Source organism: Coloeus monedula, assembly GCF_965178545.1.
Source record: "Coloeus monedula genome assembly, chromosome: 7".
Classification (NCBI taxonomy): domain Eukaryota; kingdom Metazoa; phylum Chordata; class Aves; order Passeriformes; family Corvidae; genus Coloeus; species Coloeus monedula.
The window spans coordinates 4,865,345-4,881,868 of NC_138787.1; the positions used below are offsets into that span (position 1 = coordinate 4,865,345).

Genomic DNA, 16,524 nt, shown 5'->3' on the forward strand with positions numbered 1-16,524 from the left:
AGTTGATGATTGCCGTTTCACTGAAAATCCTGGCCAGCACATGGCCATTTCACATGAAAATCCAAGCCGGAAGTTAAACTAAGGAAAAACAGACAGGAAAGGAAAAAAAATATATAAATACTACTACAGAGATGTAAGTTAAAAGTGTAGCAAAGACTTAGGTGGCAACATAGCCTACTCTGCAGTAGTAAGTTGCCCACTACAGGTTTTAAAATAGCAGTGCTAGAAAACTATAAATCCCTGTGCACTGTTCAGCCTGGAGAAAAGAAGGTTGCACAGAGACCTCATAGCAGCCTTCCGGTATCTGAAGGGTCTAAAGGGAAGCTGGAGAAGGACTGTTCCTCAGGAACTGTAGTGATAGGACAAGAGGGAATGGGTTCAAAATGAAATAAAGGAAATTTAGATTAGATACATAAGAAATTCTGTAGTGTGAGGGTGGTGAGGCCCTGGCACAGGCTGCCCAAAGAAGCTGTGGCTGCCCCATCCCTGGAGGTCCAAGGCCAGGTTGGATGGGGTTTGGAGGAACCTGGTCTAGTGGAAGGTATCCCTGCCCATGGCAGGGGTTTGGAACAAGATGATCTTTAAAGTCCCTTCCAACCCAAATAATTTTATGATTTTCATTACTGTCTGAAACCCCCATAGCAAATTAAACCCTGTACTGAACAGATTACTGACTTTAAAAGGACCAGAGTTGAGCTTGACCCAAAACTGAAGTGCTGTTTCAAACTTGCCCTGAACTCATACTTCTGGAATAAAAATAGAAAGCTGTTCAAATCTTAATCATTAATAAATCATTGAGGAAGTAGAAGTTGTTTGTTTTAAAAATAATTCTTAGCCTTACTCTCTTGTTTATTTAATTTTACCACACTTTTAAGAGCTGTGCTGTTACTGACAAAACTTTTATTTCAACGTTATTGCTATTCTTGCTTCTAGACTGGTGAACACATATTGTGTGGTGCAGACATTTTTATCATCTAATATCCAATACATTTTCCTACTGGAAAATCTACATATATTCCTGAAGTTTCTACATAAAAGTGCAGCAAAAGTAGTATGACAACACAGGCTTAACACTGTTGCCATTAAAATTGGTGACAAAACTGTGGAGTGCTTAAGTACACGCATTGACATTGACCAACAGTTAAAAGTCTGTGTGTAACCATGTTACAGTGATAATTCAGATCATCTATTTAGTATTAGGTCTGTATCATGGCATAGTATTAAAAATTCCTTGTGTCAAAAGTTCTTTTGTACTGATATTGATCCTTTCCCTATTCCAATATTTGGTATGTTTTCAAGAAATGCAGATAACTTGGCAATATTTACATTAAAAAAATTATAGTAACTCAAGGTGCTCCTTATAATAGGATCTTGTAAACACGCTGCTGAATAATGTGAGAGTTTAAAACCAGGATTCTACTACTAAGGGGAGAGTTAGTAATTTTTCCCTTCTGTGCCTTAGCTTGTTATCTATGCAGCATGGATACGTCTCAGAGTAGTTACAGAGAGTTTGAGAGTTTTCCAGTGAGCTCCGTTAAGCACAAGCCTTATCAAATCAAGTAGCTCTGACTCCAGTGTGATCTGTAGTTTTTCTACTAATTCCAGAGGAAGAAAGATTAGGATGTTAGATCATAGATGTTTCAATACAACACACAAAAACTCACAATGAATCAGCTCAGTGACATCATCCCACTTGCTTGGCCATATATAAATTACAAATTCTGTGATTGTTACTGTTTGAAACTTCCAGAATATCCAATATGGCTAAAAATAATTGATTATGAAATTAAAAATGGGATGCTGTTGTGTTAGCTGTAGGTGTGTAGGTGAGAAACAAAAAAAGTAGTAGTATTTGTTCTTTAATGACTTTAAGCTGAAGGAGGGTAAGTTTAGATCAGATATTAGGGGCAAACTCTTTACTGTGAAAGTGGTGAGGCACTGGAACAGGCTGTTCGGAGAGGTTGTGGATTACCCATCCCTGGAGAGGTTGAACGGAGTTCCTGGTCTAGTGGAAGGTGTCCCTGCCCATGGCAGGGGTTTGGAACAAGATGATCTTTAAGGTCCCTTCCAACCCAAACCATTCTATGATTCTTATTTTGCAGTACAACTACGTGAGAAACATCTTTGTTTCAACTAGAAATACTACAGTCGATACTTCAAAAAATAATTTATAATGGAAGGAAGATGCTTTGTGGAAAGTATTACTACAGATATTATTCATTAAATCACATTAAATCATATAGCATTTTATGCTTTATAAATTTAAATAGCAATTTGAATATTTTTGATGTTTTCCATAGACTCCAGTAGTGAAAAGTCAGGTCTAACAGGTCTGACCTAATTAATCATTACAACATTGTTGCTAGGTACTCCTGACTCTTGGACACGAAGCTGAGAAATAAAATCATCTGATAAAGGCCAATGAATGAGTCAATAGCAGACTTCAGATTGGAACTCTAAGTTCTTGCTTCCTGGTTTTATTCTGAATCATAAATTGTCTTGTAATTGCTAAAGTGAAGAGAGAGGTCAGTAACAATTTAACTACATTCAGGCTTCTCACATTCATTTCTATGCTTTCCAAAATAGATTAAAACATCTGAAAGACTGAGACTGTCTGATTCTGATTTCTAGTGCAAAAATGTGAACTGAAAATGAAATAGAAGTATTATTACACAAAAAATGAGCACAGATGGTGGTGCCACTATATAAAAAAAATGAGATTAGAAGGTTAATTCTTAAGCCTGTCTCTCATTCCCTAGACTGGGAATCCCTGCATCCCAGCTGGTTGTGCTGGCCTCTCTGCGCTGCAATCATCTCCCTAAGAGGTTACAATAAGGGATGGCTCTTCTGGAGGTCTCTTGTTGATATTCATGGCATAGAAATGTCATCATTCCTTAAAAATATATGCTTTTAATTTCCGTGGCTTCAAGTGAAAAAAATAGCAGCGATGTGGCTCATCTAGTTGGTGATATGGTGTTTCTCTGAATTTGCTGTACACTGGTCTAGAGCAACAGCTCAGGGGGATGGCAACAGCCCCAGGGGTATCCCCAAGTTCTTCCCATCACAGAGATGTGATGCTCTGGTGCTGATGGAAGTGCCCTCAGAAAACAAGGGTCACCAGCAGTGACAGTGTGTCTGTATTACTCTGTGCAGTGGTCTGCTGGGCCCCAGTTCTTAATTTCAGTTGGTTAAGTAAAAAAATCAAAGAATCTTTAAGGTTGGAATAGACCTTTAATATGATCCAGTCCAACAGTCAATCCAGTACTGCCACTGTAACTCCTAAACCACATCACCCACTGCCAGATCCAGATGACTCTTAAACACCTTCAGGGACGATGACTCTACCATCTCCCTGAGCAACCTATTCTAATGCCTGACTACTCAAACAGCAAAAAAATGTTTTCTAATGTCTGATCTGAATATCCCCTGTCTCAGTTTAAGGCCATTTCCTCTCATCCTCTCACTGGCATGGCAGAAGAGACTGACCCCGACCTCACTCCACCCTCTTGTCAGGGAGTTCTAGAGAGTGTTGGGGTCCCCCTGGAGCCTCTTCTTCTCCAGGCTAAACAACTTCAGCTCCCTCAGCTGCTTCTCATAGGAACATGAGCTCCAGACTCTTCACCAGCGTCCTTGCCCTGCTCTGGACAAGTTTCAGCACTTCAATATCTTTCCTGAGCTGAGGGGCCCAGAACTGGACACAGCACTTGAGATGTAGCCTCACCAGTACCAAGTACAGAGGTATGTTCATTTCCCTGGTCCTGCTGGCCACACTGTTCCTGACACAAACCAGGTGCCATTGGCCTTCTCGCTCACCTGGGCTGGCTCAGGTTCACCACATGCTGGCTCAGGTTCAGTTGCTGTTGACCAACACCCCCAGGGCCTTTCCCCTGGGCAGCTTTCCAGCCACTCTGCCCCAATCTGTAGAGCTGTATGGAGTTATTGTGGCCAAAGTGTAGGACTTTCATTGTTTAAGTAAAAAAATGGAGTTGATTAAATTAAAAAGGGAAGTTGATTAAGTAAAAAAATGGGGCTTTCATAGACTCACAGAATGGTTTGAGTTGGATGGGACCATAAAGACCATCTGGTTCCAACTCCCTGCCAGGGACAGGGACAGCTTCCAGTAGGCCAGGTTGCTCAAAGCTCCATCCAGCCAACACCTCCAGGGAGGGGGCATCCATAACTATATTCGGTATAAACCTTGAAGGAAAACGGACGTTCTTCACTGTTTCGAAGCACACTTTGGGATTCTACCTGAAACCCCCCTCACACATCCATCCGTGCCCCCAAACCTGCGGGAACCGGGGAACGGTCAGCACGGGCGCTTCCACCGCCCGCCAGCAGGGGGAGCCCGAGCGCCGCCCCACGTGACCTGTGCCCACGCCCCGCGGAGGCACTGAGCGCCGGGCCAGGCGGAGAGGGAGCGCCGGGCCAGGCCGGCGGCCGCGGGGCTGTGAGCGGCGGTGGGGGCAGTGGAGGGCCAAGATGTCGCGGTCCGTTCTGCAGCCGAGCCAGCAGAAGCTGGCGGAGAAGCTCACCATCCTTAACGACCGCGGCGTCGGCATGCTCACCCGGCTCTACAACATCAAGAAGGTGCGGGGGGCCCCGGCGGAGAGGGGGGTGAACGGGGAACCGCCCCGGCGCGATCCCCACCGCCGCTCAGGCCGGCGCTCCGCTGGGCTTGCGGCTGTGCCGGCTGCGCTGGCGGCCTAGCGGCGGGGCCCGGGAGGCTGGGCGGGAGCCGCGCCGCCGCCGCCCGGCCCGGGAAGGGAGGGCCGGGGCTTTCGTGCGGCCGCCGCATCGATACCGGGGGAGAAGGATGAAGGAATGGAGGAGGCCGGTCCGATCCTCGCGGCGCCCGCAGGAGCGGGGCCTGGTCCTGGCGCGGCCCCCGGAGCCGCTGCCGCCCCGCTGCCGTGCGTGACTCACACGAGCGGGCAGCGCCGCGGGGCTTTTCCCACGCCAAAACCTGTCGCTACCGAACGGAAAAAGAGGTTTGGGGTAAAATTCGTAAGGTTGATTTCGATAAGTTCGAGGCCCGCCGTTGCTTAGCATCTCTCGGCGTGAGATGGAGCGGGTGTTTGGGGCTGCCGTGGTTGCTGGAGCTGCTCCCCGGCTGCCGAAGGAAGTGGATCGGTGTTGGCCTGGGTGAGGTGGCTCGGCGGTGCAGGAAGCTGTAGGTCTGGATGTTGAGAGAAGGATGGGTCACGCCTTCGTGCTCGGTTAATTTCTCTTCTGGAGGTAATCGTTATGTTTTCCTGTAGGAAAGAATGTAGTTCATGGCCACAGAATCATAAAATTATTTGGGTTGGAAGGGGGCCTTGAAGATCATCTAGTTCCACCCCTGTGCTGGGTGCTTGTATCCTTCCCAGCTTCATTTTCCTAATGAGTGAAATATTGTCTGAAAGTGTATGGCCCCTCAACCCACCTCCTGCTTTGTGGGACAGGAAACAGGACTGGAGAAATTAAACCTTGTCTTGATAGCTCTGCCTTAGCCATTGTGAGTCTGGGCTCTGTTTTCATTCCCAGTGTTCTGATATAGGGACACTTACTCCTGTTAAATGATCCAGTGCCTACAGACATGTTTCTGCTTGGCATGTTTGGATGGCGGAGTCCTGAGCATGTTGGCCCATATGGTGGTAGCCTCTGCTGTTACTTATGTCTAGGAAGTGATGCAGGTGGACAGGCTCTCTGCAGGGGAGCATCAGCACTGGGGATGTCACCACTTTTTCCTGCAAACCCCAAGAACCGAGTCCAAAATTGCTAGGTCTTGGATACAGAGAGAGAGTAGGCATGACCAAGTGGCTTGATTATTGTGTCATGTGTAGTTTTGCAAATATGGAGATGTCCCAGGCACAACTCTTGTGTATTCATGTAGTGATTTGTGATTCAAATAGTAGTTTTCTTTAGCTGCAGTCAGTACTGCTTGACAGGGGTAACTGGCTAGCTCAGATGGTGAGCCCAGAAGTCTTGGGATTGATTGTTGTATTGTGAGTCTCTCTTCAGCCCAGCTGCAGCATCACTGACTGCTTGGAACACTTTTGTTTATTTCTTTTTTTTTCCTCTCTGTAAGCTATCAGTTCCAAAGCTGCTGTTTAAGATTCTGTCATAGCTGCCTCTGTTGAAGATGATACCGAAACTCAAGCTACTTGATAACCACACAATATGTGGGTTTGCGGTTAAAGGAAATGGTTAAGACTTTTTTAATAAGAGGAAGTGAGAGGTTGAAGTATATGTAGCAGCAGTAGAGATTGCTGTAGATGCTGTCTAGAGAGTACAGATTTTCAAGGATTAAGAATTTTCTCAACTATTAGAATCAAAGCAGGAAAATTTTACTTCCCAAAGAATCGCAGAAGTTGTTAAAAGCAGTTAGAAACATAGATTTTTTTATACTTCATCTTCCTATACAAATTTCAGTTTTGTTGCTGTTGTGCTTATAGCTTATAATTGTTCATAGTTTCCTGTTTACTGACCTTCTGTGCCACTGTTGTCTTTTGAAACAGTTAAAAATTCATTGTTTTTAAGACAGAGTATGTGGCTGTATGTTTTTTTTGCCTCTGAGAGTGACATGGAAATTAGGAAAAGTGAAGTTACTCAGGTAATAGTGGATGATGAGACAGAACTTATATTTCCACCCTGTAAGGAGGTGGATTTTTTTGTTGCTGTTGTTACTTTGAAGGATGGCCCTTTGCTTGCTGCTTTCAGCTGTCTTTTGTGTTGGGACCAGTATTAGTACTGAACTTGGAACTCTTAACATTGTGGTTTCTCTCTTGGTTTGTTCCTTCTATTTTTTAAGAATTTATCCACAGTTATGTAGGTTATTGTCTACCCTGTAATTTTTGTCATTATTTGTGTACAACTGCACCTCTATAAACCAAAGACAGCAAGGGTTTTTCATGCCATCCTGGGTCAGGTGAAGCTTGGATTTCATGGTTACCTTCCAGAGGAGACCGAGTCTTGTGTTGGTAAACCTTGTGTAAATGCTGCCATTACTAACAACTGTTTTGTTACAGAGTGGTGGCAGCAGAGAATAATCTTTTTTGTGGGCCTGTCTTTTGTTTGTTTATAAAATCCTTGGATACTAGGATGTGTTTACAGTAAGAAATTTGATCTTGAAATACCTGAAGTAGAGATTTAGCCAGAGCAAATCAAGGGGGTGTGATTTTGATGAGAGTTGAAGTAGCACTACAGTCAACAGACCTGCTAGGGATCAAAGTTAAGGTTTTGAATTATTTAGAGTATATGTTAATCAACATGATGAGTCTGTTATTTAGCATGAATTGCTTTGCTAGCAGTGTTCTGTTGTTCTTCACAGTATAGGTTTTACCTTTGTTTGCAAGATGTTTTTTAAATGTGATTAACAAAAAAAATTCTTTTGAGTTTCCCAACTCGATTACATAGTATCTGAAAAATGAGACTCTTAAACCAATTCTTGGATGTGAACTGCATAACCAAACTGAAGTCGTAAATAAGGAACTTAATAACTGTTTGCAGAGGCTTTAGCTGACTTTATATTTTCTTTAAAGATGTAATAGTGAAAATACTGGATTTTTACCTATATTGAGGATGTTACTTAAATGTAAGTGGTTTTGCTCAGGCACTTGAGTCGTTCTTCAGGACACAGTGGGAGAGATTTTAAGTGACTGGAAGACACTGGGGAAGTTTCCAATCTGCAGAGTTCTGAAGTTTGGAATGGTGTAGGATTTGATCACCCTTTGGACACGAAACTCTGTGCTGGAGTGCGGACCTTTGAGCTGAGAGGAAAAGCTCACCAATAATTTAGTTTTGAATTGTAAGGTTGGTGTTGAACAGATAATAATGTCAGGTAATGTCTTCAGGTCACTGGGAAGTGTCTCAGGGTGGGGTAGTATTGCTTCCATAGATGTCAGCAGTTCTTTAAAGGTTAAAATGGCAGTATATGTTTGTGTCTGTGGTTTTGGAGGAATGGCTTATAATACTGTCTCATTGATAAGCAGAGGAGGAAGCCCCAAACAAACTCACAGTGCTGGTAATTAAAAAAAAAAAAATTCCTTTGCTCAAGAAGCAAACACTGACTGGTGATACTATGTCATACACTCAGAAAAGCAATTAAATTTGTAAAGAAACAGTAAGACTTTCCAATAAAATAAAAATGTCCCATGATATCTTCTAAAATATACAGAGTGGATTTTTCCTTTTGTATCAAGAGTAGATGCCCAGAATTATTTTGCCTTGCTTCTTGGCTTGCAAATACAAGTTACCTTGCTCCCTGCAATCACTGTTCATTTTGTGTTGACACAAAACCAAATCCAGTTTTAGTTACAAGAGATTTTTAAAGTTGTTTACAGAGGAGATACACCTAAAAAGTAGTAACAGTTCCCATTTGAGATTCAGAATAGACAAGGCTTTCCCACTGCCTTGCTTCTTTTTATTAAGATGTTACTTTATAAACTACATTGAGGAAAATTTTTGTGGCAGTGAAACTTCTCTTATTTTTTTTTATCCTTTGCATTTCACCTGCCCCATATTTGATTAATAGAACCAAGTGCTTAAATGGGTGCTACAAACACAAGAAGACAGTGTGAATTTATCACTGTACAGATGCTGTCAAACCCAGTATATTTCAGTCATCGACAAGGTGATGGGTCACTCTAGTATGGACAGTTCAGAAGATACTTTATGCGTTGACCTTAGCAAGGCTGCTGACATGACCATCTGATTGTTCTTATGAACAATCTAAGGAAGTACAGTCTGGATGAAGTTGTGATGATGAAAGCAGATGGATCACCATATTAGGGAATGATTGTGAAGATCTCGTTGTCAGACAGAGATCAACAGGGTCTTGTTGGGTTGTGTATTACCTCTGGTTCCAATCACTGTTTGCATCAATAACCTAGATGATGGCTACAGTGAGCTTAATAAATTTATACGTAGGAAGCTGGGCCAAGCTACAGAATCTAATTGAAATTCAGCTTGAGTGTAGGTATGGTCTAACAGACTTGGAGGTGGCTGAGCAGGTATGATTGTAAGCTATTTTGTACTTAGTGGAATTTAAAGGACAAAATGAGAAGTAATGGGATATCAAGTCTGGAGAAAATAGCTGGGAAAGGTTGGGGACATCCCAGGGCAAACAAGAGCCAGGTAAGTTTTGCTGCAAAAAATCAGGGATGACATGAGGTTATATAAATCTGTGAGCAAGATGTCTGAAGGAAAAGTAATCCTTTTGCTCTACATCTCCTTCATGGAGATTCATTGAAAACGTATCTGGTTGACTACTCTTTTCAAGGAAGATGTGGACAAAATGGAGAAAGTTCAGAGCAGAATAATAAGGACAGGTGGTGCAGAAAATTGGACCCATTAAAAAATGGGAATGTTTTTTCAAGTCAGCTTATAAGTAATACAAATTTTTAAATATTTAGGACTGCTGTAGAGAGAAGGGGAATAGTTTGTGCCATCCAGTATGACCACCAGAGATCAAGAAGTGGTGGATTACATTAAATATTGGAAAACGAAATTTAATATTGGAAGATATTGTGAGAATGTTTTTGAATGTAGCATGTTCGAGACCTGTAAGTAAAGATTTGGCAGACATGTCCCAGGAGCAACACAGATACAACTGATCCTGCCTTGGAACAGGAGAGGTAGGTGGGCAATTTCTCGAGGTCCTTTCTAGCCTTTTCTTCTGATTTCACATGCATTTACATTTTACTTTGTTGAATTTCTGAGTAGTGATACACTAGGATTTAAAGTAAGGTATATACTTGGAGTTCAACACCCACCAAATAATGAGTAAATGCAGGGAAGAAGTCTTGCTTAGATCTAGGAAACACTGGACTTAATTTTGAATTGAAATGAAGCTACATTATTTTTCAAGTTTTGAACCCTAGTAAATAAAAAGTGCAACAGCTGTTAAATTTCTAATAATTTTGTGCCATATTTTGGGTATGCCCCAGGCCTTTAGAGACTCTTCCTGAAGTAGTTACATAGAGACTTTCTTCAGCTTCCAGATCTTGCTTGAAACTATTAGCATAATTTGTATCAAGATACACGTTTACCTTTCATAAAGTATCATTTATGTAACTACAAGAATAAGTAATGTAGTTTACTTAGAACAAGATTATCCTAGTGATGCTGGTGTAGGACAGTTAAATTTTAGCCATCAAAAGTATTAAACTATAATAATTTGTCCATGTGTGACCAACAAATTCTTGCACCTTGTTGGAGAGACTTTAAGAGGGACAAGGCTTTATTCACAAAACTTACCTGGGACTAGCCTGTTTAATAATCAACTTAGGCTTCCACAACCTAAAATACAGGCAAGCAGTTGTGGTAGGCTTAATCAGAGATATTAAAGCAAATGTAGTGTGAACCACTATTCAAAGCAGCTTTTTATTGTTTATTCACCTCTCTCTCCTTCTCAGTGGTTTTGCTTTTTCAAAATTAGAGATTGTGAGTTCATATTCTTAATTGTTTTAAATGCATGGCAGAAACAAAGAGTATATAATAGGTTTTATCTTACAAAAATGTAATTAATGGTGAAAATGTCTCTTTGAATGTTTCTTTGACTTTAATATAATTTACAGGATGTACACCTGGAAACCAGGCATGTAAACTTAGAGATATATCTTAGCATGAAGTCTTTAGTGCCAGCAGCTCTTACGAGGAAAGAAGAGCAGTGCCTGACTTTCTGCCAGTGCCTGCCTTTCTGCCGTATCAAGAGAAAGGGCTGTAGTAAACTGCAAGTGGGACATACAGGAGCTTTTCCTGTTTTTGAATGTGCGACATCCTGAAAGTGTTTCCATTTACGAATCCAAGTTACTAATTTAGGGGATGGCATAGTTTATACTGTCACAGAAATTCCATTAATTTCCTTGTTAAATTCACTGAGGTTTTTAGTGCAGATTCATTTGTAAATGAAACTTAAAGATGAAGTGATTTGTTGGCTGAGATTATTTCAGTGTATGTTGCCACAGTCAAGTGGAATTGTGCTTAGCAGTGTTTTATCTCAGCTCTGCAGTAACAGTAAATCAAGATTTCTTGAAGTAATAAACACATTAAATTGCTGCAAAGTATGGTTTATGATAATCTGCTGATATAGGAGGTTTGGGGGATGAAAATAGGAAATTTTTAATTCAAATGGCCCTGTTTCTCTTTTATTGGGAGACAGCCTTGCTGCTAATTTGGAATAGGTTGGGTTTAGCAGCAACAAAAGAAAATATATAATAGGTCTTTCCATAATACAGTAAATATTTAGGCTTTATTTTTTTACCATCCTAAGCCATGTAACTCAGGTGCTACTTCCCAGTGTTCTTATTCAAGGGCACATAACAGGTTGATGTTGAGTCATGAGTGAGGTTCAGGGGTTTTAAATGCTAGTTTGGGGCACTGACTACTGACAATGACTGTACCTGAACATAAACTTCCTTTTGTTCAGGCCACTTCAGCTGCATGTATATAGTAATTTTGTTGATGGATGTTTTTTTTTTCTTCTCCTTCAACATCCTCTGCCCTCAAGTAGGAAGTGAAATGTTAAGCTCTGATTTTTGCAGTGATAGCTGTAACAGTATTGGGGCAAAAGGTCTCTTTGCTGTGTATTAATGTTGGTGTATTCTGGGCCAAAGGCAGTTGAACTATATTCTGTTTTCCTCTTTAGAGGCTACTTATCTTAGATGTATGCCTAAAGCATTAAGATTTTTGTTGTTGAATGATTTGTTGTTGGCTGCTTCTGAGTGAGTACAACGTAGCAAGTATAGATATGTAGTATTCTAAATTTTCAAAGTTAAATTAGTATAGAAGAATCTAATAGCATCAAGGGAGGAAGAGAATCTGAATTTTGTTTAATAATAATATAATTATTTACCTCACTAGGGTAGGTAGGAAAATGCTGCTTTAATTCAAAACATGGCCTAGTGAAGCATGTGAAAACAGTGCATGTTAGTCTGATCTCTCTGAAGCTTGATAACTGTGCATATGATAGCAAATGAGTATTGTGAATGGCAAACTTCTTAACTATAGAAATCATATTGTTCTTGTTGGTAGTTGCACAGAATGGTGCACAGAATAACTTTACTTAGTTGAGAGCTTATCATAGAAGGATACCATTCTAAAGATCTGTGGAAAGAAATGCTGTGTAACTTGAAGGAAACCCAGCATCTGAGTCCATTAATTTTTTTTTAAATTATGTAGATTAGTTTCTAACCATAGCTTTGCATGATCTTTTTCAGCATAGCTGCTTAACAGCTGTTTAGTAATATACAAAGAAATTCAGAATTGACTGCTGGGAGATTCTTTCAGTGTAATATTTCAGGACTGAAGCAGCTGGAATCCCATAGCTCCAGAGCTGTGTTCTGTGAATGCTGCACTAGTAAGAACATTTTTAATTTGTGAATTTCTTTTTAATGCTCAGAATTGTAGTAATTCTGGATTGTGTGTTTTTTCCTAATAAGAAATGAATTGAGGAATAGTTATTGCAACCCACAAGGGGGAAAAAAGTAGTATATGAGGCTGAGAAAGGGCTACTGGTTTTGGCTGGTGCTCAGAATTCTATGTGAATACTGGAGAGCTGTATATGGACAAATGGGTTTTGTATGTTCTACCACAATGTTCCTATCCATTACTGTACTCACAATGGATTTTGTATTGCCTAATACAACCATTAAAAGCAAGAACTACATTTCTTATCTACATTCTAAGACTATTGCCCTCAATGTCTTTGTTCTTTTTAGAGCAAAATTCTGTTTGTGTGCCTTAACACACGTTCATGCTTGTGCAAAAGTGCTAAGTTTGGGGTTTGTATGTTCATTCTTTATGCTTTATAGGGTAAACTATAGTGAGTTTGAGGTCTGTTCACCATTTTGGGAGAGGTTTAACTCATGGAGACTGTTTTACCTGTGATACTGAATGCAGGTAACTGTATGGATGAAAACTGTATTGATGGAACAACAGCTAGTAATCTGTTAATACCAGTTCTTAGAAAGGAGCTGAGCTGCTGTGGAACATGGGAGAGTGAAGGAAAAGCATTGACCCACTCGTTCAGTGATGTCAATTGTCCTCTTTTAATTCAGTCTGTCTAGGTAGGCTTGTACAGCTTTCTAGAAGTTGGAATTTTGATGCGTGTGAGGGATACTTCTAACATCTTGCAGGAATTTTCTTATTTATCAATCAGTCTAGTGTAGTTTATTAGTAGGAAGAGTTACAGTTGCTTCAAGTATAATGTCAGCTAACAACCGATGGAAAGAAGCAAACGAGGAGCATATTCACATATATTGAGAGGATTGCCAGTTAGACTGAGGATAACACTTGTCTTTTCTGGGGCCTGAGTTCTGAAGCCACAGGAAGATGTGCATGTCGATGTTTTCAAATCTCTGTTTCCTTGTGAATGTGTGTGTAAGGGCTTGGATAGAACCTAAGTTTTAGTAAACATTTTGGAGAGCTGATTTATAGGAAGGAAAACAAATGTTTCTAGGAAAAATAAGGAGTGTATGTGGAAGTAGTGTTTGAATTCAGACTGAAAAATTTATGAAGTCAACAGTGGCAGATTTCTTGTTTCGTATATAACAGCAACCATATTGGAATTTAACAGGGCACAAATATGTGTCTGTTAGGTTGTTTTCTTAGTAATCTTGTTAGTAGAGAAAGTTACATGTTTTGCAGCAAGAACAACAAAATAATTTGACAAAGGTTCTGACACCCATGACACGGATTTAATTAAAACTTCATGAATTTGAAGCTCTTTGTTTAATATTTGCTGCCTATTTACAGTATAGTTTGTACTTTTGAAATTGTATAGACTTTAAGGTGTGTACAAAATAGGTCTTTTTTTTGGCATATGTGGTTTGCTGCTCTAAGGATATTGAAGCAACAATTTAATATCTAACATACTGTGGATGTTGCTGAATTTATTTTCATTATAAATTCCTCTTGTATTATAGATACAATACTGTAATAAAGTTTAGTACCTTTGTGGGAAACTTAGCAAATATGAGAGTTTTGATATCAGAATAGTACATGAGTATACATCATGATGGTCATGTACTACTGGTAGGTGTTTTAGAAACTTTCAATAATGACTCTTTTGTTTTTTTTTTTTTCTTGGCTACCGTTTCTTTTTCAGGTATGTAAAACTTCACTGAGTTTCTCTCCTTTTTTTCCCCTGTAGTTGCATGTGATGTTTGTTAACTTTTCCCTCTCTACCTGAACTTAGTTTGGAAGTACTATTAGTAGTTACATGTCTCGGTATATTCACAGTGCTTTGCACAATAGTGAAATTCTAATAAGTACATGTAAAGTTTTTTGTGAGTATTAGAATAATCAACATCCAGTAGAAAGTGTGCTGACTAGAGTAACAGATGGTTGTAATGTTCTCTTGGATGTAGGTAATAGTGTATTAGTTCACATAAATGTAATACTTTAGAATTTAAGAGTAATTTGTTTATATGTAATTTCTCTCTCTTTTTATTACACTGCTTTCCCAGCAAGGACAAGTTTGGAAGGTTTGCAAAGCTTTTCACCTTCCCTTTGCCCGCTTGCCCGCTTTCAGAATCGGTCTCATACTCCATGACTTCTGTCTCTACAGTCCACAACTCAGTCATAGAAATCAATGTGGAAAAGTTTTTAAATGAGCTGTCATTCGAGTTCACTCTGTTGCATAGAAATGCCTAGCATGTAATTCAGTTTTGCATGAGACGTGAAACTCCTTCGCAAACCCCTCTGAGGAAAATAAAACTAAATTAATATTTGAGAGAATTACAGTTTGAGCACATATTTTGTCATGTAAGTAATGCTGCTTTTAGTATATTGCTCCAAATGAAATGGTATCGCATGGCTCGCTAGTCAGAGTAGCAGAAAAGTAGAGTCTGACAGCATGCACTGTAGCTGGCAACAGTAGGTGCTTCCTCAGGTGTTTGTCCACAGAAGCTGTTCAGATCCATCTACGTAAGTTACTTAGGAGACCTTACGGTTGCGACTTCACATTAAAATTTAGTGAAACTTTTTGATTCCTGCTTTTAAAGCTCAGCTGTGATGCTGTAGGAATAAAGAACACGGGTAAAACTTCAGGAAAGAGACTATGTTAGGCAAATATTGGTGGTTTGATTGTGGGATGGAAAATGGTCTTACAGTTAACAACTGGGAAAAAAAAATTCAATGCAGATTGGTGGTGGGGTGTTTAGTTTTGTTTCACAAAGGATAGTTGAATCATTTAATGTACCCAAGCACTGTCCTCCACAGATGATGACATGATTGAATTTTCTAACAGTTTGTTAACTCCAGATGAATACAACACTACCTCAAACCAGGAATAGCATTAAAAGGAAACATTTTTTTTCTCCTTCTTTTAGGATTGAGTTTTTTCCCTCACTGCTGTTCTGCACTAACTGCTTTGATACTTCCATGCATCTTTTTCAGTAGAAGAGCATCTCTGTACTGTTTCCCATTGCATATTTCAGCTGTGACAGTCCCTGCACTTTGCCTTTCATTTTATCACCTGCTCACTAAAACCAAACAAACAAAAAGAGGAATCTTTCTAGTTTATCTTCAGATTGGCAACTATCACTTAGCTTTACATGGATGATTGTGTTTCTACTTCATTTCGTATTGTATTTTTTTATAGGCATGTGGTGACCCCAAAGCCAAACCATCCTATCTTATTGACAAAAACCTGGAATCTGCTGTCAAATTCATAGTCAGGAAGTTTCCAGCAGTAGAAACACGCAACAACAACGTAAGTAATCAAGTGGCTGTATAACTGTTTTTCTCGCTAGCCTTTCAGCACAATCTGGGAGGTTTACATTTTCTTAAAAAGCATCTATTGCTGGCAGTTGCAGTTGGAATATAGTTGTTGATTCAAATGTCTGACAGGATACTTCAGAAGGACCTATCTCTAAGGAGAGAATAGTATACTGTAATTCTGGATGGTTTTTTTTAAGACAGGACACTTTCTGGTTTTCTTTTTGCCTGCTCTCTTCTATTCCGTTTCAAAGAATTGTCAATGGGAAGAAATCCTTGGAAAAATCATGCCTTACTTTAATAGGAGAAATTCCTGGTGACCAGACTGATTTGCAGAAGGTAGAAGTTGTATAACTTTATTTGTGATGTGTCCTAACCAGCATATCAGTAAAAAACACCTGGCTGCAAGGTGGGAAGAAGTGTTTGTATTTTACAGGTACCCTTGCCTATGGAGTTAGTCCCTGTGGGAATAAAGAATGCTTTAGTACATAAGGAGAAACATTGTGAAGTACAAAAATATGGAAATATAATTGTTTCCTCTTCATATAGTGAGTTTAGCTGCAGAAGTAAATTATGTTTTACATTTGAGTGACACAGTATTGCTGAATTTGACTTTGAAGCCTTTTTTTAGATAGTTAATATTATTAGGCTAGAGGCAGGCATTTTGGCAGGTGATGTGCACTTGTTTCCCTGATTCAATTTGAAAGACAAGGGAAAGATGTTTGTTTTACCTGCTTATATTTCTTTCCAAAGGTGGAAAATGGAGGTAGGTGTTGGGTTTGCATGTTCCCTGCATGGAACTGCGTGCCTGTGTGCTTGGGA

At 39.9% G+C, this 16,524-nt stretch overlaps 1 protein-coding gene across 2 annotated transcripts in view; it reads left to right on the forward strand.

The window, feature by feature from the left end:
• The first annotated feature begins 4,412 nt into the window (after positions 1 to 4,412).
• The window catches only part of NCKAP1 (NCK associated protein 1), a 61,411-nt gene continuing 49,299 nt past the window's right edge, over positions 4,413 to 16,524 (forward strand). For both annotated transcript variants that reach the window (XR_014226572.1, XM_082285069.1), the window contains exons 1-2: positions 4,413 to 4,590; positions 15,587 to 15,697. Coding sequence is in view for 1 of the 2 variants with exons in the window: in XM_082285069.1 (XP_082141195.1) it covers positions 4,483 to 4,590; positions 15,587 to 15,697 (219 nt within the window). In the remaining variant the exon portion in view is untranslated. The remainder of the gene's footprint in view (positions 4,591 to 15,586; positions 15,698 to 16,524) is intronic.